General features: G+C 37.5%; 1 protein-coding gene across 2 annotated transcripts in view; it reads left to right on the forward strand.

The window, feature by feature from the left end:
* LOC126284228 (putative ATPase N2B) overlaps positions 1-10,572 on the forward strand; it is a 68,674-nt gene extending 58,102 nt beyond the window's left edge. For both annotated transcript variants that reach the window (XM_049983003.1, XM_049983004.1), the window contains one exon: positions 5,784-10,572. In XM_049983003.1, coding sequence (XP_049838960.1) covers positions 5,784-5,906 — 123 coding nt within the window. In that variant the 3' untranslated portion in view covers positions 5,907-10,572. The remainder of the gene's footprint in view (positions 1-5,783) is intronic.
* The last annotated feature ends 16,104 nt before the right edge of the window (positions 10,573-26,676 follow it).

Below are 26,676 nucleotides of genomic sequence, written 5' to 3' on the forward strand. Positions count from 1 at the left end.
GTATTGAATAGGATTGGGGAGAAGAGAAGTTTGTGGCACAACTTGACTAGAAGAAGGGATCGGTTGGTAGGACATGTTTTGAGGCATCAAGGGACCACAAATTTAGCATTGGAGGGCAGCGTGGAGGGTAAAAATCGTAGAGGGAGACCAAGAGATGAATACACTAAGCAGATACAGAAGGGTGTAGGTTGCAGTAGGTACTGGGAGATGAAGAAGCTTGCACAGGATAGAGTAGCATGGAGAGCTACATCAAACCAGTCTCAGGACTGAAGACAACAACAACAACAACAACAACATATTCGAGTGGAACAGAACAGAAAATTGGTGATATTAGTATGTAGTACTCTCTTCCATGCACTGTACAGTGTCATGTAGAGTAGATGTGGAGACGTACCTACAGGTTTAAGATGACCAATCGTTTAATTTCATCTCTTTCAGTGGGGCTCATGTGATCATTCACATGTACAGATTGAAATGCACACAAAATACAGTATATTGTTCATTGTACCCATTATATGTCCCAGATCAAAACTGGCTCAGACTTCATACTGTGCTTCGCTGAAATATGTAATGAAAACTTGTTGCCAAGTGTAATGATGGGAGGTTCAATCTTTATTTCTAAGTTGTAGTAAATGCAAAAAGTGTTACTGCAAATTTTCCGCATGCTGACACACACACACACACACACACACACACACACACACACACACACACACACACTGTAAGACAGACAACTATGAAACTTGAGGCACACATTTGCGTATCTATCAAGTGTCGAGTACAGATCTTCCATTTATCCTCCACCAGTGACACAACCCATATCACACTGATACTCGGATTCCTCCTGTATGCAGATAGGTATGTCTGTATGTCTGTCATCACTGACGTTAAGGCAGTTCTTCAATTCTTCTAGGTTGTGCGGTAGTGTTATTGCATAAATGTTGTTAATGAAGCCCCCACATGAAGAAGTCACAGGGCGTCAAATCTGGTGACCATGGAGGCTAGCTAAGAAGTGCTAATTTGCCAGCTGTTTGGCAACCAATCGAATGGGTCAGTAGAGTCTCTTTCAGATATTCACACACTTGGTGACTCCAGTGAGGGTGGTGCCCCATCTTGTCCAAAAATGAAGTTGTCCTTGTTCATCCTGAGAAACAACCAGTTTTCTAATGTAAGAAGATATTGCTGACTGTTAACTGTGACCATTGGAGAAGAATGGGCATTAAACAGATGAGTGGAATACCACACAAACACATTGAAATTTCGGTTAATCTCTTACATGTTCAGTGTATGCAGGTGGGTTCTGTATGCCGCAAATTCCAACACTGTTTGTTTACTTTCACCATGGGAAAGTCGCTTCATCACTAAGCACAATGCATTATGCGAATGTGTTATCATCGTCAATAGCATTCTGAAGCTCATCAGAAAATGCCACACATTTGCTGTTGTTGTCATGACCCTATAACACTGTCACTTGTATGGTTTCAGTACCAATGGACGTCTCAAAAGGTGCCAAGTTGTTGTTGTTGTTGTTGTTGTTGTTTGCAGTTGTAACTCCTGACTGGCAACCCTTGTGTATCCACTACCTCCACTATCACTATGCCCTCTCTCTATACTGTTTAGCAATTCCTTTCATGGTATTAAATCTAATTACACATAAAAGCATACCCTGATATTCCAAAAAAATAATTCAAGAAACTTTTATTTTTATTTTTGTTGTGTATTGTAGCAGATTACACGTTCCCACGTTGCATGACTGTTGTACGGTCAAGAAACTTACTTAATTTTAACAATAGACTGACATACATTATAATACTCCAAAAGGATTTCTCATTGTGTTACTTTGGTATGCTTAGACTTCACCTGACCCATAACTAAGATGATTAGCATAATAATGTTACCTACAGGTTTCTGACAAAAATATGGAAACACCACAAGAAATGCATGCTTAAACAAAAATGCAGATGCTAGCCAAGTCAGCAGGTTTTGCTGTTGTAGGTTAACATGAAGAGCACCTATGGGATGCTCTTGACACGTTGCAAGGGTCAGTTGTGCTCAGAGCAGTGTTCTGTGTAGTTGAGTGCATTATGTTAGAGCTAAGTAAATTCGAACCCCTGTGTATTGTTGATGCTCACATGGTGGATGCCTGGACCATGGTAACCAAAATATTTGATGTTTCAAGAGGCACCATATCAGTGATTTATACCATGTACAGGAAAAGTGGAAAAACACCATCCACTAAGTCACAATGTGGACAAAGGAGTGTATTGAGTGATTGTGATGAATGGTCATTGAAGAGGATTCTGTGGGAAAATAAGGGGATGACAGCTGAAAAAGTCACTGCAAAACTGAACTTGCAAACCCTCATCAGCACCAAAACAACACAGAGAGACCTTCATAAGCAGGGAATTGCAGGACAGTCTTTAAGTACAAAACCAGTCATCAGTGTGATGCAGTTGTCCGTAACTGGAAAACGTGATGCTGAAGTTGTAAAACCCAGACTGTGGAGCAGTGGAGGAATATCATTTGCTCAGGTGACTGTTATTTCACACTGTTTTCAACTTACGACTGAGTATACAGTTCAGGAGTAAAACATGATGAGGTTCAGTGATGATTTGGGCAGCTGTATCATGGTATTTATGGGACACACAGGTACTTCTGCAGATCATATTACTGCCAATGATTACATGACCATTTTGGCTGATCAAGTCCATCGAACTATACATTTTGTGTTCTCCAGTGCCGATGCTGTCCAAGGTGGCAGGATCCCTGGTCACCAGGATCGCTTTGAGCAGTGTTGGTTTTGTTAGCATAAAGATGAATTTCTGCAGCTACCCTGGCCAACATAATCACTAGGTCTCAATATTATGTAGCGTTTGTGGTTTGCTTTGGAGAGAAGGGTGTGCGATTGCTGTCCACCACCACTATCATCATTAACTGAAGTTGCCATTATTTTGCAGTAACAGTGGTATAAAAATTCCCATGAAAACCCTACACCACCTGTACCTATATATTCCGAGAGAACTGGAAAATAAATGTCTCCTGTTACCTCTCAGGCAGCCAGGTGTCCATTAGTCAAGCAGCACTATATTTGTGACTTGCAGAGCTTCTGCATGCAGAATGTTCAACCAGTTCTTTTCTCTCACCAAAAGAGCTCTCTGGTCATATTTTAAGGGAGCAGCATTAGCACCCACATACAATAGTTGCAGATAACACTGCAACTGAAACGGAGGGTAACAGAGTACTGTCAGAAATATTGAACTCAATTTTTAAATGTTTCTTTACAAAGAAAGATGCAGGAGTACTTTCCCAGTCTACTTCTTGCAGTGCTGTACAGATGGTGTACTGTCAGTAATGTTGAAAAACATCTGAAAACTCTGATTTGAACAAGGCTTTAGAACAGGATGGGATCTCTACCAGACTGTATACAGACTTTAACAGTTGATTTAGCCTTCCAGTCAACCATATTACAAAGTAGGTATCTTGAACAAAAACTGTGCACAGTGGAATGGAAAAATCACAAGTCTCACCTCTCTACAAGAAAGGCAGCATAAGTAATCGCCAGAAGTTCTGTCTAATATCCGTTACATCTGCCTGTTGCAGAATACTAGAACATATATTGAACTAAAACATGATGTGGAATCTTGAAAAAATTGATCTCCTTCATGTCAACGAGCAAGGATTTCAAAAACGTAGGTCATGTAAGACTCAGCTTTACTCATGTGACGTACATCCATAGATCTTCATCTACATCCAGACTCATTGAACCACTTTGAACTATATGGCAGAGGGTACTTCCTGTGGAACTGGAGGAATGACTGCTTAAATGTCTGCGTCTATACTGCAGTTAGGCTAATCATGTTTATGTGGATATAGGAGCCAAACAGGTGGATGCAATATTTCTTGACTTCTAAAAACTTTTTTTTGCGTGGGATAACATCAATACTTATTAATGAAACTGTAAAATGTAGGTGCCTGACTAAATTTGTGACTGGGCTGAGGATTTCTTAGTACGGAGGACACAGCATAATCTCTTGCATTGGGGGGAGGGGGGGGGGGGGGGGGGGGGCAGAGAACAACATATTGTTGTCATTGAGTTTGCTTGTATTGTCAGTGCTACGAGATGTGTAAATAGTAACAATCATTAACTGGTGCAAATTACAGCTTGGCTCTACATGTTCAAAGCTCACAACTGTTTCATCTGGACAATACAACACTAATTTCATGTTAATGGATTTTTTTTCTCAAGAACCCTGCTAAAAAAAAAGAGGGGTCATCTTGTATTCAGGCTCATTGTATACTTGTGTAAATGTATTATATCCTTGCAAACAAGTACAGACACGTGGACAATGCTCAGTTATCACATCTCTTACAATTCTTGTTTCAGTCATATTCACCACCTACAAGTATATTTCACTGAGCTATAGATTTTCAATGCTCTCACTAAAATAAATAAATAACTAATAAAAAATAAGAAAAGACAATGGTTTCTTGTCATCAAAGAATGAGAAAGAAGGAATATTGAATTTCAGAAGAACAAAGCAAACTTACAAGCAAAATACAAAATCACATTTTAGAGGCCCATATCAGTCCCCCCTCCCCCCCCCCCCCCTCCTGTCATTTACAAATAATGCTACATCTTGCAAGGCAAAAATTTTACAAAAAATTTATGAATCTGTTACAATGCAGTGTTGACATTTTTTAATTGTATTCAAAATTATTTTACTGACTTTAAGTTCCTTGGTGCTTTATTAGGGATAGATCTATTAACCAATAGTGACATGAAAATTTGTGCCTGACCAGCATTCAAATTTGGATTTACTGCTTATTGTGAGTGGTCACCTGTGGTCACCTTAATGTTTTTGGTTCTCTGTGCACATCCCTCAGACCAGCCAAATCACATGTCACACAGTCTACATCCTTATGATATAAGGACTATGATATAATCCACTAAATTCATCACCTAATGCTTGCAGCATTTCTTGGATTTCCACAACAGGGAGAATGAGACAATGAGAAATACAGACCAATGTTGTTGTTGCCATGTGCCCACCTATGCTTTATAATACTTAATGCATGTCTGAAATAACAGACACTGTTGACGATCCACAGCTGCAAGTTCATTGACGTCGTCTACATTAGGTATAGATCAACTACCCAGTAGTGGCATTGGTGTCCATTCCTCATTGTCTCTGTCATGAGAATACAAGTAATGTTATGAGCTATCTTGATTCGAGTCCCAGTCCAATACAAATTTTCATCTCTGTTGGGTAATAGATCTATGCCTAATACAACAGATGTTTATGGTCAGCAAATTAATTACAAAAATATTTTGTACAGCTGAGGATTTTCAACAGTGTTTGTTCTTTCAAACATGGCTGTAAGTATTTTCTAATTGGTTCATAGTACTTGTGGTAAATCCACACAACCAGTTCTGTAGTTAATTAATTCTCCCCCTTTTGTATGTCAGGGGAAGAGGGAGGGGGGAGGGGATCAACGTATTTAAATATTCTAGTCAGTTTTCTACAGTGTCTTGTTGTTGTATGTAAAATATGTGTGGATATGCCTCATTAAAAAATACACATTAGTATAAGGGAAAACAATTTTTCACAGTATAGAGAAAGTGCAGATCAGGACATAATGCATATGAATAGTCATGCCAAATGTTTGGAAAGACAAATAATAAAGTAGGATTTCTTTCATGTACAATTCCAGTGTGCCCCAATTGTAACTAAACATGAGTTATACTTATGTTGAATGTTTTTTTTTTATTCGTTTCTTTTTAGGAAAATGCTTCTGCTAACATATTCACGGGTGAGGAAGAAGTATTTGCCTTTGAACGCACAGTTTCTCGACTGTCTGAGATGCAAACCAGAGAATATTGGGAGCAGTGGGAAAGGCATAGATAGTCACATGTGCCTCATTACACTACAGTTCCGAGTATCATACCTCACTTAGGAGGAATAGTTAATTGTAGTGCCATCTGTGTTTGTTGGAATGCAATTTGATTGTTTGCATATATTCTTTTGTGCAATATGTGCAGGCACATTTAGCAGACTAGATGGCTGAAAGACCACAGATGAGATTTACTGATATAAAAATGATGTACATAATAACTTAATTTATTATTTATTTATTGTTGTTTGCAGCATATACTGTATATTTTTAAAAATATTTTAGAGTGAGACTGTTTGCATTTGGAAGTATCCAAATCATACCTGAAAACCTGTTACCATCTTACATGTAAGTATTAGGCTGTAAATACACAAAGGAAAAAGATGTAACTGGTCACACAAATTGTAATTAACACTTTTTGAGGCAATTTTTTTTATGTTGTTATAAGTACTCAGCACCTTTTACCTAGATACCACAGTTCTAGTTATTGTGCTATGTTTTTAACAGTGTAAATGTTTGTTGAACAAACAAAGGCTTCAAAATAAGGTTCTAATAACAGATTGACCATTTGCATTTTACTGGTTACCATCTAATATATCACTTTTTGTTATATACACAGGATGATAAGTTTTCCCTTCCTTTACTGCTGTGAGAAATTATCTATAATACTTACCACTGTAATATTGTATGAGAATATGCATAAATTTCAAGCAAAGTAAGTTGTCTGTGATAGCATCTCATTATTTTTTGGTTGTATTGTTGTTTTACCAGGTGTTGGTTCAAGTGATAGAAAATAAATAAACAAGTAAGGTATGGTCTCGAAGCAGAAGTAAAATGTTCCTAAGTGTGTTCCATGTACTTCTCATACATCACCATACTGTGTTGTCACCATATTATATGTTCTTTAGTTCTGCATCCGTGAAAACATTGAGAAATGTCAACACTGTAAAATTAGTAATTGAGAAAGTATGTATGAAGTATATATTCATTATTAAATTGCAGTTATGAAGAAGAATTAGTAGTTAAAGATACAACAATAATGTTCGCTGTTAGTGTTTCACTATGACAGCTATTCACACTGCTGATGTGTCAGGGATAAATCAGTGTTACATGGTCTAACAAACAATGTTATGTAGAATTTTACTATTTTCCCAAAGTCAGTATATATTTATTGCATCTGCTGTGAAAGATGAAAAAATCAACATGGCTAGTCTCTCTGAACTTCTGGTGTAGACTGAAATGTGAGTAATGTAGCAATATCCAAAAAAATGATTTTACTTTCATCAAATTACTAGACTGCTTCAGTAATGTGGATGCATCATGAAGGAAGTTGAATTATTTCCGTGTACACTTTTCAAGGGTTCTGTTTCCATTTGAATGACAATAATATGAACAAATAAATTATTCCAAATTGCCTATTAGTGATAAATTATAGTTAAGTCGGTCAGTTTGCTCACTGTCTTATCAGTTTGCTCACTGTCTTATCAGTTTGTAGACACTGTCTTATCAGTTTGTAGACACTGTAACCTGTACTTGTTTCACAAAGGATTTGGCAGCAGATTGTGTGATCCATTGACACATAATGATTTTGCACTAAACTACATCTTATAACATACATATGGATCTCATGCATTTATACAAATTTGCTATGGAAATGAGGACTAACTTTGCCGTAAACATTTCTCATCATATGTATAGTCTGGAGGAGTAGGGAAACAGGCAAGAGTAGCAGAAGACAAGTATCTTCTTTTGAGTTCTGGTACATCTTAGTTAGCTTGTCACTTATGTTCTAATCTAATCTAGATGCACTCATTAACAAAAAATGAAGAGAAACAACTAAAGTTGAAATAATGCAATCCCACAAGAGAACGTGTTTCTGTTGTAGTCTTCATTTTTCTTTTCTAACAGAGTCCCAATATCAGATCTGCATTTTTTTCTTTTTGCATGTAAGACACTATGAAAAATGCTCACTCTTAATATGAGTAATTATCAGTTATACTAGCACCAATATATGATTTTTTTAAATCAATGGATTGATGTATGTGAAGTACATATTCTATTGTCTTGATCTGTTCCACAAATAGTATTAAGCACTTTTAGTTAATGTTAATCATTTAAAACTATATTTGTTGTTCTGTATTATAAGATTTGTTCAAAAGAAGTGTGTCTTTGAAACTTATGTAGGCAAATTGTGTACTTAAAGATAAGTAGTCAGATATGTGAACAGAGTGATGGAAGAAGACCTGTAATACATGCCACAGCTTAAACTAATAATATTTGGCAGCATGCTGTGAAGTCTAGCTGTTTGTCACCAACTTTCAACTTTATTGGTAGTTGAATGTATAATCATTATAAACATTTAATGTTACTAGTGAAAAATCAAAAGGGAAACCCAGTAAAGTGTAAAAGGCAACATTTGCCATTCTTGTTAAGGAACAAATAATGCGGAAGTTCGTATCCAGTTCAATAGTCAAAACTTATTAGTTTTTCTTAAAGCTTGGTGTAGAGGTTGCAGTGGAGATTCACCACTTTAAAATCTGCTTCAGAATAGTAAAAGACACATTCTGTCATTGCCAATCAAAGCCTCAAAATTTTTAGGAGGTAAGTTGTCCTTAAGTGTACCATTTCTATATTCTCAAACTGTAATGATGATTTCTTTCCTGGCATTGGCTGTGATGCACCTGCTGTATTTTTATTTGATGTCATTGTTTTCTTTTTACAGTATTATTATTGGTTGTACTTGTTGTCTCTTACATAAAATGTACGTTTTTCATTACTTACATATACAATTAAAATATTTTTTTAAATTTTTTTATTAACAGTTGATGAAGCCATTTGGCAGTCCAAAGTTCCCCCGCCCCATACTGTCCATAAAAAAATCATTTTATTCAGCAAACAAGATCCTATAAATTCATGTGAACATTATGTTATTTCGTGTGCTTCACATTGGAGGAAAATTATTTACAACAAAACTGCAATATATCGTCACCTCCTTCCCAATATGGTGGCTATTAATTTGCAGTTGGTTTATCAAATTTATACTGGTCCTGCATTTTGCATTACAGGCTTAAAACTTTAAAATGACATTTGATGGTAATGTTACATTCATAGTAGTTTTCCAATTCATCTTAATATTTTGTTGATGGGTACACTTCGGGATATTTCACAGGTTGCTATTTTGTTTAAATATGGCAGTTACAGTGCTGGATACCAGTTAGGCACAATCAAAAACTGATCTATTATCTCTTAAACTTATTTTAAAAAGACTATTGCATTAATCATGGCATCTAAGATGTGACATTTTCTGATGAAACTGTTTGCTATAACTTTAGAAAAATTATTCTGTATTATTTACCATCAACACCACTGCTGCTGTAGGAGATTGTTGACAGGATTGCTAAGTGGGCTGCAAGTATTATTATTTAATATTTTTTGGTGCCCACCAGTGCTTAATGTTTCTTCAGCAGATTAGACACATTACTTGTTGCTTAAATAGGGACCAATGACCTCAGCATTATGGCCCCTTAGGAATTCAAACACATAGTTCCTTAAACTGATAGTGTGGAGGCCCTTGGTTTATATAGAACATGTTGAATGCAAAGTATAAGGCACAGTTTGTGATGCAGAAATTATTTGTGTTTCTGGGTATTGACGGGATGACATCTTAAACAGAACACCACTCAAACTTGTAACAGCTCTCATGTGTCAAAATAATTATGGCCTTCATGGGTGACATGTTAAGTGATACATTTTGTCTCTGTGGTACTGATGATTCTGTAGTTCAGATTTCTATGTATGTCCAGTTTCCAGTGATTTTAATTATTCAGTAAATCATTAATCATCTTTTTAAATTTTGAACAGTTTAGACAAAGAAGTACTGATGTAAGCAGATAATGTGTATTTTAAGCACTGTTTCATAACAGCTATGGTTACTTGAGCATGTACAGACCAAGTGATCCCACTGCATGTCACCTGAGCTCCAACTGATCTATTATCTCCCTTTGTTACTTCCATAGACTGGCATCTCTAAAATTACTACAAGTCTACTTTTGAATGCTTGACGAAAGTGTAGAATTATTTAAGTGGCAAAACATCACCACCCAACACCTTTATTATCCCTCTTTAACACTATTAGGCATTTTTGCCATGCACACCTGCCAAATTTCATGTAAGAGGATTCAGCAGTTGTACTTAAATACAACTTGGAATGGGCGCAGTGACACATTTTTGGTGTTTAAGTCACTACTTTATACATTTGTAACTAGTTGCTGGTATTTGGTAATGTGTGAAGCTGACTTTCAAATGTATATACTGGATTTGCTATGAAGCCATATTTTTCATAGAATGACTCATCTGCTGTTGCTTATTGTGACTTTTATGTTTTAAAAAGTTATATGAGCACATTATTTTAAATTAATTTAAACATACTTTCAGTATTGTTCACAGTGCCAGTGTATTTATCTCATATAAAAGTATCACTGATCTTGTGATATTTTCCTTGTGTATAATACTTATTTGTTAAATGGTGACTTAATGTCAGACTGTGGTAAACCAATATCAAACAGTGCAATGTAAAACAGTCATATTTTGGATTGTAGTGTTCTTATTTGTGCATGGGTCAGTAACTTTTTGATAGTGTTAACAAAAGTTTATTTTTCAATATAGTACATCATCTTTTAATCAAGTGTTATTCTTTCTTGCTGCGTTCAGTTCACCTATTTCCTAACTGTGTGTGTTGTTGCACTTCCATATAATTTGTGAAGTTCCAATCTGCAAACTATGATGTTGTGTTTTACGTGTTCCAACGTATTGTTCTATTTCTTTCATAACATCAGTTTTTGGGCAAGCTATACAAATGGTTTGTAGTGCCTACTTTAATTAATTACTACATATAAGAGAAAACTGCAGTGTACAAATGAAGTGGGAAATTAGAAATGAATAGAACCAATAGCAACAGTTTTCCAGATCTTTCAGCTGTACTAAATTTAGGCAGCACTGCCTCACTCCTAATCTCTCACGCAGTATGTACTGCAATGAAGTAAAGTTATGCCCTGAAAACAGAACAGTGTGCTCACTTCCAGCATGCTGGATGGCAATTGACAGCAGCTTACTATGATTCAATGACATTACAAAACTAAGAAAGGTGAACAGAAGTTTGTTTTTATTTAAATGGTGAGTCCTACCGTAACACCATAATGTGTATATGATGGCCTCAGTACTTGTATGAGTGACTAAGTGCAAAATACTATTTGCGTATGACAGTGTAGTGTTGCATGCGACAAATGCTTTGTAATTTCAGTGAACAGAACATTCACCAGAGCTGCATAAAAGCAATAAAAAATATAGACTAAACAGATGCTAAGAACATCCTCCCCCCCCCCCCCTCCCCCCACTCACACAGCCCCCGGAATGGTTGCTTAATGGTGTGCTTACAGATATTCAGCTGAATTATTTCCACAACTGGCCCAGTCTTCTTCATCATGTGTTATGAATTATGTTTTTATATCTAAAAACAAAGATGATGTAACTTACCAAACAAAAGAGTTGGCATGTTGATAGACACACAAACAAACACAAACACACACACAAAATTCAAGCTTTCGCAACCAACGGTTGCTTTGTCAGGAAAGAGGGAAGGAGAGGGAAAATGTCTGCTTGTGTCTGTATATGTGTGGATGGATGTGTGTGTGTGTGTGTGTGTGTGTGTGTGTGTGTGTGTGTGTGTGTATACCTGTCCTTTTTTTCCCCCTAAGGTAAGTCTTTCCGCTCCCGGGATTGAAATGACACCTTACCTTCTCCCTTAAAACCCACATCCTTTTGTCTTCCAGTCTCCTTCCCTATTTCCTGACGAAGCAACCATTGGTTGCGAAAGCTTGAATTTTGTGTGTGTGTTTGTGTTTGTTTGTGTGTCTATCAACATGCCAACTCTTTCATTTGGTAAGTTACATCATCTTTGTTTTTAGATATTTTTTCCCACGTGGAATGTTTCCCTCTATTATATTCAAAATATGTTTTTAGGTGTACTCACTGCCTTGACTCTAACCAGAGATGAGAGTATGGAATCACATGATTTATGAGGGCACTTGTACTCTGGTTACATTCTTCAACTATTCTGTCTTTCAAAGGGTCCTTGAGACCATGAGACTCTTACCCTTGCTGAGACAAGTGACTGATCACTTGTCTTACTTTGCTACAGAACACATTACTACAGCCTTACTTTGCTACAGAACACATTACTACAGCATTGACAGATATTACACAGTCTCTCTCTCTCTCTCTCTCTCTCTCTCTCTCTCTCTCTCTCTCTCTCTCTCTCGCTCTCTGAGAAAGAAGTGAAGCACCCAGAAAATATGAAAGAATGGCACTGAAACATCACACACCATCGGCAGGTACATAAATAACTGAAGTTGTAATTCTCTCTGACTGGCAGAATGGCCACTGAGAGCATTAGTGCCATTCATATTTAGTTTTGCTACCAGGCCTGGTAGGGTACATAAAGGGCAGAGACAGCGTCATGTTGAGTGATCACAGTAAATGACATGTAGATGCTATGTACTCGTGTGATAGAGCTTTATTAGCACTTGACAGAGTTGGAAATGTGCCTCATTGTCGGTCTCAATTCAGCCAGCTAGTTGAACTGTGCAGTATCCAGATGTGTGGGGCATTCAGATGTGACAGAGGCCAGATGTTGGACTGCAAGGGAATGTGAGGACAGGCTTAATCATCATCGAGGTTCTGGTTGACTGCATCTACCATCACAAGGAAGGATTGCTGAAGTGTGCACCAGGCATATCATAACCCCTTCACATCTGTGCCTCCCATTCAAGAATAAGTAACTGACTCCCTGAAACATTCTGTATCATTCCATACTATTACTCAGAGACTGGTAGATGCTGTAGTAGGCGATCACGATCCCAAGCATTGGTTGCTGTTAACACCACAACAAGACACTGCATTTTGAGTGGTGCCGTGACCAGGAAGCATGGACTGCAAATGAATGGTCTTGTATTGTGTTCATTGGTGAATAGCAGTTCCTCACTGCCGGGTGACCACCATCTGTGATTTGATGATGACCTGGGGAGAGGTCCTTTCTTCCGATGAGTTGGAGAGGCATCATGGTACTATTCCTCTCATAATGGTGTGGAAGCCATCGGGATTGACTTTAGGTCAGAGCAGGGAACTCTGATGGCACAGTGGTATGTAATGGAGAGCCTGCATCCTTGTGAGTTACCACTCATGCAACAGTATCATAGTGCCTTTTTTTAACAGGACATTGTTCATTCACACATTGCATATGTGTCTTAGAACTATCTGTGTGATGTTGAGGTGATCCTGTGACCCCTGAGATTCCCATATCTGCCCCTGATAGAACATATGCTTGGTCAGTTTGGGTATTAGTTCTGCCCCGGTGCCATTACTCAGGATAATAAGGATCATTTAGAACAGTTGTGGTCTAACTTGTATCAAGAGAGCATACAGCAGCTTTATTACACCTTTTCAGACTGAATCGGTGCATGCTTCCAGGCTAGAAGGCATGCAACATCATTCTGATAAATGGACTCATACTGTCAGGTTCTTTGTGCATTTGACTTGATTTTGTAGTCACTGAAAAATATCGCATACCTTCTGGGTGATTTATTTTCTTTATCAGGCAGTGTGTATTGGGGGGGGGGGGGGGAGGGCCTCGGTGGGGGGGGGGGGGGGGGGGGGGGGGGAAGAGATGAGTGTAATTCCAGCAAGCGATCTAAATGCTCAATGATGCTGGAGAATGGAAAAGGTCCTTCCAGTCAGCTAATGTGAAGATGGCTGACTGGATGTTTGAAAAAGTTATGGAACTTGGTTGGGAAATAATCGAACAAAGACAAGACATGAATAATGACAATCTTCAGTTGTTCATGTGAGCAACAGCTGGATAATGACTTGCATGCTACTCCTGATTGCAAAATGCCGTGGAGGGATGTATGCATGAATACTACAAGTCAATGCTCCAGGCCTGACCTACATAGATATCCCTCCTGGATTACTGTCTGTCCTGAATACCCTATGCTGCCCCCACCTATTATCTGGGCAGCAGTCAGCATTGCTCCTTCCACGTTGGCACTTCCGGCCACTGCCCTTTGACACCTCAAATGTGACCATATGTGGTCCACACCCATATCTTGTGGGTTCTCCACATGAGGTCGGGATACATCGTGAGTCCGCATAAGATTACCGGCCACGGTGGCCAAGCGGTTCTAGGCGCTTCTGTCTGGTATCGCGCGACTGCTACGGTCGTAGGTTCGAATCCTGCCTCGGGCATAGAAGTGTTTGATGTCCTTAGCGTTAGTTAGTGTTTGTTAGTTGGGTTTAAGTAGTTCTAAGGGACTGATGACCTCAGATGTTAAGTCCCATAGTGCTCAGAGTCATTTGATCCATCCACATAAAATTGCCTGCCAACACCCAAGCCACTGTCCTTCCTGTGGCGTCGTCTTTGTACTCCGTGTAATTTCTGGAAAAACTTATTCTTTCTGACTCCTGTTCATTGCTTTTTCTAAATATGCAATACTTCCCTCCATTTGGGAGGATAATTTGTAGGTGCTGTCCTCAGTGACCACAAATTTTTAGAGAAGATTTCTCACAGATTTTATTCTGTTAATGGAGAAACATACACATTTGCTTTACAATAATGTTCAAAGGACACACACACAACTTCCTTAAAACTTTCCACAACAGAAATACATATAAATCAGTCTTTTTCCTGTACGAGGAACATTTACAATTTTATATTTCACAATTAATATTATTGTTACATGTTCTAATACCTGGAATAAAGGTACATTTTATTTTATAATATAAGGCATTTCTCATTATCCTATCAGTTCTCTTTTGTAGTAGGATATTATTTTGCAATCAACTTTACAGTGAATTACACTTGATACACTGCTGTACACTTTGTAACATAATTACAATTTTAGTACTAGTTTTTCATACTTTCTACCAGTATTACCATTCTTCAGTGTTTATTCTTGTCTTAATACCTTGATAAACATCATTTCTAATGTATCTACCAAGCATTGGAGATCTGTCAAAAATTATGCTTTACTGTCTCTAGATGTGCTTCTTGAGGATTATACCTGACTATATCCCTCTCTGGGCGCTGATTTACAATACTGTTTTTAGCAGACGTTTTTATACAACAATCATTACCCATTGTTTTGTATATAAATTTAAAACAGCCTCAACAGCATTTACAGTAGCTCCATAGACAACATAATATTACTCTAATTATTACACCAACCCCATGAAACACCAGAAAGAGAAATCACTTAATGAGAAGTTGCTGAAGGCACTTTTCTTCTGGCATTCAGTCTCACTTTATAGCTCATCCAACTTATTTCCTGCAGCTTATACTGGTTATTTAAGTGCTGGCGATGTAAGGAGGTGCGAATAATATAGATTATTTCAAGGTGTGTGGCTGGCTGATAATTTCACCAGGAACAATTCCTGCGTCTAATTTTGCACTTCCACAGTCTCTTGCTATGATTACCAATGAAACAGTCTAATTGATTAATATATTAATTCTCCTTTTAACAGAATGATATGAACCTCTTCTTTCTTTAGAAAAAAGGGAACATCTTCCATTGCTGTGATAAAGAATATGTATGTTACAATCACAACTGAAGTCACATATACTCAAAGATTACAGGTGCTGTGCTTCCAGGTATCATTTCCAGGATGAATAATTTAGAAATGAAAGAAACTGCCTCCCATTCCAGAAGATATGTTGTAAAAAGCTTTTACACAAATATACACAGCTCACACGCGCAACATGTCCACTCAGAATAAGGGACAGGAATAGATAGATAGTCAAAGAGTTAAAAATTTAATACCAGATTAAATATAAGAATAGAGGTATACATTCATCTTTCCTTTTGTGCATTTCTGTTTTTGCCTTGCACAGTGTTCTGATATTTATTAAATGACATATGCTTTATGGGTAGACCAAAGTAAGATCTATCACAACTGTGCCCCCTGCAGTATACTGGCATTTTCCATGATAAGTGGGTGGTAGTATACAGTAGTGGTACTTTTTACAAGCATATGCAACATAAATAATCAAATTTTATATGAATAAACCACTAAAACTACTTATTGTCATGCCTGGGTATCAAATCCCCTTATTTGTGGTTAAGTTTTTACCTTATTTATCCTCTGCACATGACAGTTTTGTTTATATTACTATTAATTTAAATGAAATTTACAAAAGTTCAGTTTATGAGAGCCCATGACTCGACAAAAGGCATGTTTGATTTAGAGTCCTTTGCTCCATCATTGTGTAATAATTGCCACCCATAGTTTGTGCAGCCATATCTCCACGCATTGTTTGTTATAGCGTCCAGATGGTAGCTCTGTAGGATAAGTGCACATTGATGAGTGTTTGGTTAAAAAGTTTGATTCCTTGAAGATGAAGTCCTGTAGTTCTGACCACTGTTATATAGACCAAGTCATCTATCACATACTTAAGTGTTCAAAAGGCCCTCCCGCATCATCGGCACCACGTCGAGGGCTCACCTTTCTCCAGGTATGTCCATAAATTACTTCCTTTAATTCCTCCTTCGTAGTAAATTTCAGCATCTGATGCCACTACAGAGGGTACTTAAAATGTTTTCTTGATTTTCGACAGCCACTAGTTTGATTGCTGCTTCACATGAGTGTGTATTCCTCATTTGACATTGGCTAAATATTTGATATGTGGACAGTTTTTCTTGAACTTGCTTTTCATTTCACTTATGTTAAACACCCTTTTCAGATAAACTTTTCCCTAAAGGTATTTGTACAAATGTGTGAAATTGTATGTGAATTACATAATGAAATTAAAGCATGGCATAAATTTACTCTATATGTCATTTTAATATTAGCTGACATGCAAGGCATAAACACAGTATTTATATAAAAGTTTGGGCATGAATTTGTCACATCATTTTTTATGTTAACATAAACATATTTTAATACAAATAAATAACATTTAAGAAGTCGTTTTCATCGTCAAAATTCATAAGTCAGCATTTCAGTGACAAGTTATTTCCTATTCACATCATTTATATTTGCAACTTTTAAGATGGACCAGTACTCCCTTTAAATTTTAACTCATTATGTAATCTTTCTTTAGACGAGTAATTGGCGAGACATATTACATGTTAGGACTGAAAAAACAATATGCATATATGCAATTTGATGATATGCATGAACTACTACCATCAACTCATTTAACTCAAGAGTTTGTAATTCCAGATTGTTAATGAAAGAAATAGATAACTTCACTACTGTGTTTCAAACACAAGGAGGCATAACTATGTTTAGCAATGCTTCTCTCAATTCTACCAGGTGGTGGTCTATAAATCTACAGGGAGATATGATAAGGAATGGAAAGAAGCATTTATCATCTCATGCCAAAATCCATCATTTGCACGTCACACAATAACTGAGCAAATTCTCTTTGAATGCTTGTTTGTATTTTGCAACAGACTATTTACTCAGTGGTTGCATCACTATAGGTAAAATTCTAACAGCATTGTGTCACACATGTTTCTTAATTTCATTTGCTTAAATGTACCTGTAATTTTTGTGCTTCAGTGTAATTAATTTATACTTTTCTCTGTGGGGGTACCTTGCTACAGTGATTGTGTGAAGAGAAATGTTCGTGGTAAGACATCAGAAGTAATTGTGTCTTGAACACTTGTGTTCAGCATTTATATCTGTTAACTTGCATTCTTCAACGTACAGTCTGAACCCTTATTTTTACCCTTTGGTAGTATAGGACCTAGACTTTACTTCACATTTTATGTACTATAACTTCTTTATATTCACTCATAACATTCACATTATCACATTCATACACATATTTATATATAAATAATTACTCATATCATGGCGTGGCCCATTTCTTTTGGTGCCAGCTACCTAAATTCTCTTTCTTCTCATTACTGGAATATGGCCTTGCAACATTCCCTACTAGATATGTAGTTGCTCCAAGGCCAGCCAACACTTCATTCACACTTGTAACATACTTATTTTCATTCAGTATGCAAATGTTTTTCATTCATTATTTTTCTAACTGAATCTCAGAATTCAACCCTTTTTTGTGAGAGGACAAATGTTAACAGCATGTCTATCACTTCGAATTACGTTTTCCATCTCTTCCATATTCTTACCATGAAACTAACAGGTACCTTCCTAGGGCAGGTACAGTTTCATTACCCATCTCATAGCTTTTGGAATTTGAGCATATCCCCGTTCGTATATACAGATATCCTATACCATAGTGCTTATTTTACTTTGTATATAGCCATAATGTAGATTTTTGTGTATATATTATAAATAGTAACCTAGTGTGTTGACATCTTCCTGCAGTTAGTTCATTTTCTTTCCTTCCTTGTAAGTATTTCCTTATATTAATTTTATTCTTGTAGTGCAGACCTCTGTATTTATTTTAGTAATCAATTTATATTCAAATTCCTTTGGGTATATTCTACTTGGTGTACAAATATTAATATTAGCTGAGTGTCTGCCATATTAATCAGTGTGTTGGACTCGTTTTGGCTTCGTGCATGCCCCGTGGTCACTGACTTGTGATGCAAATTTCTATTGTGCTTGCACAGTGTGTTTTGTGATAGTGCTACATCATTTATTTCTCCCCACTACATTTATCAATTTGTGATTGAATGGTGTATGTATTTTAGTAGTGAATTCACATCACAATGACCATATTCATCTTACTGATTTTCACGTCATCTTTTTGTTAGTGAACAAGATCTTAAATAACTACTGACTTACCTTATTTCTATTTGCAAACATGTAAATAATGAGATAAACTTATCCTAAAACTACGTGAACATCTTTCATAATTTATAATGAAATATTTTCACTATTATTAAGCATAACAACTTCATGAGCTGTTGTAACCTTTTGTCAGACCCATTCACCACAAAAAATTCCTTTAGAACCTTGTGTGGACAAAGTCCCTTGTCTTTTCCTTTCCACTTACAGGGTACACTAGTCTATATTATCTTGGATGGGTGCTTGTGTAATTACAAATGAGCCCGTACATAAGAGTTTCCATTTGCGGTTTAGTTTTCCATATTTGGCAAACTTCTTGTCCTTTGTGGAATTTTACAGTGTGACCTAATCTTTTCTCATAAGATTTTTTTCTCTGCTTCGCCTTTTCTCATGGGTTAATCAATGCTGGCTTATTTTCTCTTCAAATGATGTATCATCCATAGGTATTTTAGGCAGTGATTTTTCCCACTCGTCTATTTCTCATTTCTCAAACATTAACTCTTTCAGGCACAAGGATATGAGAAAAATTTCAATTCTTCTGACACTTTATTTATTGAATAATTTTATAAAAAACTGTTGAAACACTATGCACTTACATTAGAAAAAAACATTAACAGACATTACAATGTTCTTCAGAACAGTTTTTCGAAACAGTACTGCTACATTGTGTGTCCCACCTCAAGCTATGTGCCAGTATTGGATGCAAGATTTATTCTTGCATAAAAAGAGAAACCAGCCATGTGTAACACTTCAAGCAGTGTGGTAGTCTTGGAAGCCAGACTTGTTTTTTCCTAAGCTGAGAGTTACCTGGTACAAAAAAACATCCACGTCGATGATAGGTACTTCTGAAATTATCACACACCATAGGTAAAAATTTTCATAATTTGTACAGCTTATCATAACTCTTCACACCCTGATTTGTTATGCAGATGGATTGTAATTTATGTCATCATCCATACAATCTGCATCTTCATCTAACGAATACTTACTTTGAAGCATTTGAGAATGGAGTACTGCCATTGTCTCACCTTTTAATACTTCCCTACAGCAAATCATTACAGACTGAAATTGAAAATAATGGCTCAAATGGGGTTCATTTATTCTCCCATACAATATTATGGCACAAACACTGCACCAAATGTCTAACACTATTCGATGTTCCATGCAGTATCTAACGTAGTGGAGGAATGTAGAGGCATGGTGGTACATATTTTGAACTCTTGAGTTGTTTATGAAAGAGTTATCTTCTGTAGAAGACAATCTTTCTAATATCCCTGAAGTCAGTGGTGATTCTGAATGAATAAAAGTCATTATCTCACCTGTCATAAAACCCTGCATCAGGAATATGCCACATAACACGAAAACAATTACGCACTCAGCCGCAGTGGGGAAAACCAGCAACACTGCACAGACAATAATATCTGCCACAGACAGATTATATGGAGCAATGCTACTTCTGACCCCTGTTGGTCGCAGTGGCAACTATCACATAGCATACTAAGGGTGGTTTGATAAATTTATCTCCATGCTGGGTGAGTCAGGAGTTTCCAGTTAAGTGGTATGTTTCTTGCACCACCATGCACTTGGGAAGCAAGTGGGGTACACCCATTGTACCACCCACCCTAAAAGAGTTAATCCAGTTGGTGAAAAATCTCTTGAATTATAAGGCCTGTTGAAGTATATGGCAAGGTATTAGTGATTTGTTGAAATGAAAATATGAACTCGATCCATTTTGTATGTTTCTGTGGTGTGTAGCAATGTATAAATCTGTTAAATTTCTTAAACACCCTTTCTATGGGGCTTGCTTCAGGGTGGAACTGTGATATCAGTATGTGTTTTATTTTATTTGTGGTTATGAACTCCTTCCACTTGTTACCTGTGAAGTACGATGCATTATCAGTTAACATTATCTGCGACTTCCCTACTCTTAGGAGAGAGTCATGTGTAATTATTATAATAATAGAATCAGCACTGCATAAACTTCACATACCCAAAAAAAATGGTATAAGGCAATTAATTTCTTAACACCCCCTGTTTTTTTTGGATAAGAACCAGCAGCATCCAATGCTACTGAATCTAAAGATTTTTATGGGATCATTTGAGGTTGCAGTTTAATTAATTTTGATTTGTCAGAGTGTTTTGACTTCTGATAAGTAATACTTTTTTTAATTACTTGGAGAACTTGGTGTCGCATGTTTGGGAAGTAGCAGTATGTGTTTATCTTATCGATGCATTTAGGAACACCACAGTGACCCTATATGTTGTGAGTGTGAAGAATGAACTCATCTACAAACTTTTCACATAAACATATGCACCACTGTTCTCAATTAGGTGAATGTCACTGAAGCAGTATACCTTTGTAAATACTATAAAAAATTGTAAGTTGTTATCACCATTTTCTTCAAATAGTTTTAGTCATACCTTCTTCCATCTAGGGTCTTCTTGCAATTGCAATTGTACATTTTTACACAATGTTGTTGGAGTGTTTGGTCTCACATAAGTAGGATGAGGAGTTTGCACTTTTGTTCAGTGAATTGTAACAATTCATTTAACCCTTGAGGTAGCCTCAACAAGGCATCAGCAATTATATTTTGTTTACCTTTGATGTACACTACCTCAAAACTGAATTCTTGCCAGTAAAGACACCAACTGGCTATTCTTCAGTACAGAAATCTGCATGTCGAGAGAAAAGCTGCACCATAGAGAGTGGTTTGAGCTCCTTTACTGAATATGATTGCCTCACATTCAGTAAGAGTTCTGCCTGCAGTACTAATTATCATGGGTGATTGTTGTCCATCTGTTTTGGTGATTTGGCATAGGCATGCCGCCAGACCCTGCAAAGATGCATCAGTAGTTAAACAAAACTCTTGTGATGTGAATGGGTGATGCAATATATTTGCACTGAGTGGAGCTTCTTTTATGTTTTAATAGTTGGTTTTACATTGCTTGGTCCATATCCGCAGGTTATTCTTCCATAACAAGTTCAACAGTGTGTTGCTATTCAGTAACTGCTCAGGAATAAATGTCCTAAAGAAAGAAGCTAAGCCCAGATAAGCTTGAGTTGTTTTTTGTTCTGAGAGGGGGGAAAATGTCTGATTGCATTTAGTTTCCCTGGATCCGGCAAAATACTTGGGGTGATATGATGTGTCGTAGGAATTTGACCTTTTCCTTCCCAGATTCAACTACTTTAACTTTCCTGTAACACCATATTCTGAGAATTGATACAGTACTTGTCCCAAGAGTTGCAAATGCTCTTCCCAGGTAGGCATTGCTATTAGCAAGTCATCTACATAGACAGTACTTTATTAAGTAGTTCTGGACCTAAAACTTTGTTTTAACATTGAAATGAATACATCTGCGCCCACATTTAAGCCAAAAGGCAAGACACAAAATTCATAACTTCTGCCCCCACATACAAAGGCTGTGTACTTTCTACTGTCTTCATGGAGAGTTATCAGCCAATATGGTGCCTTTAAATTGATTATGGCAAGGTATTTGACTTTATGGAACTTTAGTAACTGTTCTTCTAAGTTGTCAGACATTCCCTAACAGGAGCAATGACTTTGTTTATATTCAGTGCATCGAGTACAAGCCAGACGCCACCTTCGGATTAGGCAACAGCTAAAATAGGATTACAATTCCGTGATTATGAGCACTGCATGACACTCCAATCTATCATCCTCCCAATTTCCTTTCTTACTGCCTCCTCCTTGGACCAGAGTATGGGATATGATGAAAAACAGAACCTTTTGTGTGGTTAAATGTCCATTTTATATGTGTGACTTTTTATTACTCCTGGGTTGGACCAGAGTATGGGATATGATGAAAAACAGAACCTTTTGTGTGGTTAAATGTCCATTTTATATGTGTGACTTTTTATTACTCCTGGGTGCTTTTCAAATACATGTGCATACTGTAGTATTAATTCCCATAGCTCCTCTTTCTGGCCTTCCAACAAACTCATTCGCTTACTGTTCCTTGTTTTTGTGCTAGACCCATACTTCTTTCATATAGCTTTTTGTCTTTTTGTGCATAGTAGAACAATACATCTGAATAAGACAATTGTACTCTAATGTCTATATTTGGCAGATGTTTGTTTTCTATTGCACTGGTTCTGATTACGTCTACTGATAACCTTCGTTCATTAGTTCTAAAGAAACACTTTCCCTGTCCTACATCAGTCTGTACTTGTATTGTCAGAAGACATCCATACCAATAAGACAATCAACTAAAAGTTTTTCCTCCACTAGAAATATTCATTTTAAAGAAAATTTTTTGAAAGTAATAGATATTAATGTTGGAAGTTTCACCCCTTTATATTTGTTCCCTACTGCATCAAGATTTGACAGTGTTGCTCAGGGAAGGTTGGTACATGTGTACACTTTTATAGCTCATCAAATAAACCTCGTGAGATTACATTTGTTGATGCACCTGTATCCAGTACAATGTGAACATCTAAATCAGCTATCCTGGCGTTTATTAAGACCTGTACAGAATTGTCAACATTTTTCTAACATGGGGGCGAATAGTGGCTTACTGTGACCTGTTTTGGTTTTTTCTAATTGGGGGGAGGGGGCTGCGGGAGGGGCATGGATGTCGTCATAATCTCTTCATTGCTTTGGGTTAGCTCCACTGTGTGCACAGTGTGGTCTTGACTTAACCAATTTGTGTCCTGCAACACCCGTGAATTAATGTCTTTGATCTCCACCTCCACCTTGTACGTAATTGTTGTTCCGCTGGTTGTAACTACCAGGAAGAGGGCGTCCTGGCCATCTACCAAAGACCAGCCCTTGCCAATTATTATACTGGTTATTACTTCCCACTGGGGCTACATCTGAAATATGTTGTCCAAAACATCTCTGTTTGGTATATGTTGGTCCATGGTAATGAGGGTTGTGGTTTCCTTAAAAAAAAAACCTTGTTTGTGTTTGGTTTTCTTGGTTACCATACTTACCTCTAGTGTGATTAATGTTAAAAAGCCAGGTCACTCAAATTCAGAACGGATAAAAGTATTCTACATCATTCTTAGGCATTTTGATTAATTTTTCCTTGATTTGTGCTGGTAAGCGACTTTTGATAATTTTTAGTACATCTGCGTGAGAGACTGGATTTGTCAAATATCTTGTTTTGTTTAGGTATTTTTCAAAATACTTCTGTAGTCCCCATTATTTACTGTTGAATGCTGCTGGGTTAAATACTTCTTTCCGTAGCCTCTCTTGGGCTGCTATGTACCAGAATGTCCAAGAAGGCACTCTCAAACTATTCATAAGTTGGCACCACACAGCCATATCAGTTGCCCGTAATAAAGCATTGCCTTGGGTGTACCCCATAGTGAACCTGACCTTCCGTGCCTCAGTCCAGTTGTGTGATAACATGTTGTGGAAGGCTCTGATGAATATCATGCTGTGTGTTCTTTTATACTCTGTAGTAAAAGTTGGAAACTGCCTGTGCTGTAGTAACACTTCGTCAGCTAGAAGAGTAGACTAACAGGATGTGCCATATGCTACTGCCGTTGCATTGTTCGGCTGCATACAAGTATACTCCTTGTATGCTGGTGCAACTGGTATTGACATTGGCAGTGTCTGTTGTATTTTGTAGTCCCCTTCTTCTCCACCTGATGGAGAAGTCTCAAGTACAGATAGTGTTGAGGATCAGTGGACAAAGTTCAAAACCATCTTACAATATGCGTTAGATGAGTATGCGCCAAGCAAGATCGTAAGAGATGGAAAAGTGCCACTGTGGTACAACAACCAAGTTAGAAAACTGCTGCGGAAGCAAAGGGAACTTCACAGCAAACATAAACATAGCCAAAGCCTTGCAGACAAACAAAAATTGCGCGAAGCAAAATGTGGTGTGAGGAGGGCTATGTAAGAGGTGTTCAATGAATTCGAAAGTAAAGTTCTATGTACTGCTTTGGCAGAAAATCCTAAGAAATTTTGGTCTTATGTCAAAGCGGTAGGTGGATAAAAACAAAATGTCCAGACACTCTGTGAACAGAGGATGACAGACTAAAGGCCGAAATACTAAATGTCTTTTTCCAAAGCTGTTTCACAGAGGAAGACAGCACTGTAGTTCCTTCTCTAAATTATCGCACAGATGACAAAATGGTAGATATTGAAATAGAAGACAGAGGGATAGAGAAACAATTAAAACTGCTCAAAAGAGGAAAGGCTGCTGGACCTGATGGGATACCAGTTCGATTTTACACAGAGTATGCGAAGGAACTTGCCCTCCTTCTTGCAGCGGTGTACCGTAGGTCTCTAGAAGAGTGTAGCGTTCCAAAGGATTGGAAAAGGGCACAGGTCATCCCCGTTTTCAAGGAGGGACGTCGAACGGATGTGCAGAACTATAGACCTATATCTCTAACGTCGATCAGTTGTAGAATGTTGGAACACATATTATGTTCCAGGATAATGACTTTTCTGGAGACTAGAAATCTACTCTATAGGAATCAGGGCCATAGACACGGGTTCACAGGTAGATGCCATGATTGTTGACTTCCACAAGGCCTTCGATACAGTTCCCCACAGTTGTTTAATGAACAAACTAAGAGCATATGGACTATCAGACCAATTGTGTGATTGGATTGAAGAGTTCCTAGATAACAGAACGCAGTATGTCATTCTCAATGGAGAGAAGTCTTCCGAAGTAAGAGTGATTTCAGGTGTGCCACAGGGGTGTGTCATAGGACCATTGCTCTTCACAATATACATAAATGACCTTGTGGATGACATCGGAAGTTCACTGAGGCTTTTTGCAGATGATGCTGTGGTACATCGAGAGGTTGTAACAATGGAAAATTGTAGTGAAATGCAGGAGGATCTGCAACGAATTGACGCATGGTGCAGGAAATGGCAATTGAATCTCAATGTAGACAAGTGCAATGTGCTGTGAATACATAGAAAGAAAGATCCTTTATCATTTAGCTACAAAATAGCAGGTCAGCAACTGGAAGCAGTTAATTCCATAAATTATCTGGGAGTACGCATTAGGAGTGATCTAAATTGGAATGATCATATAAAGTTGATCTTCGGTAAAGCAGATGCCAGACTGAGATTCATTGGAAGAATCCTAAGGAAATGCAGTCCGAAAACAAAGGAAGTAGGTTACAGTACGCTTGTTCACCCACTGCTTGAATACTGCTCCGCAGTGTGGGATCCGTACCAGAGAGGGTTGATAGAAGAGATAGAGAAGATCCAACAGAGAGCAGCGCACTTCGTTACAGGATCATTTAGTAATCGCGAAAGTGTTACAGAGATGATAGATAAACTCCAGTGGAACACTCTGCAAGAGAGACGCTCAGTAGCTCGGTACGAGCTTTTGTTAAAGTTTCGAGAACATACCTTCACCGAGGAATCAATCAGTATATTACTCCCTCCTACGTATATCTCGCGAAGAGACCATGAGGATAAAATCAGAGAGATTAGAGCCCATTCAGAAGCATACTGACAATCCTTCTTTCCACAAACAATACAAGACTGGAATAGAAGGGAGAACCAATAGAGGTACTCAGGGTACCCTCCGCCACACACCGTCAGGTGGCTTGCGGAGTATGGATGTAGATGTAGATGTAGATGTAGACTAAGGGTAAACCGTGGATATGTATTGGAACTCACTATTCTGCCAGACCGGACCTGATTGCTAGTGAATAATAGCTCCTTTGTGATATTAGTGCCACTAGTTAAACTGTTCCACAATTTTCCTTCTGCTCCCATTAAACATGATTCAATCCTGGCAATTAATTCATTTTACTTTACCTTGACTACCTCTTCAAACCCTTCTAAATAAGTCGTATGCTCTTGCACTATTCTCTGTTAAGTTCTTTATGTATGTATCAATTGTTTCTTGGGTTTTCCTTATAAACTTACTGCTAAATTTTAAATTATCCATTTCTACAGAAAGTTCCTGCATTTCCTCAGACAAATCTTTACATATAGTTTGCAACTCGGTAATAGTATCTTGCATCTC

Source organism: Schistocerca gregaria, chromosome 8, assembly GCF_023897955.1.
Source record: "Schistocerca gregaria isolate iqSchGreg1 chromosome 8, iqSchGreg1.2, whole genome shotgun sequence".
NCBI lineage: Eukaryota > Metazoa > Arthropoda > Insecta > Orthoptera > Acrididae > Schistocerca > Schistocerca gregaria.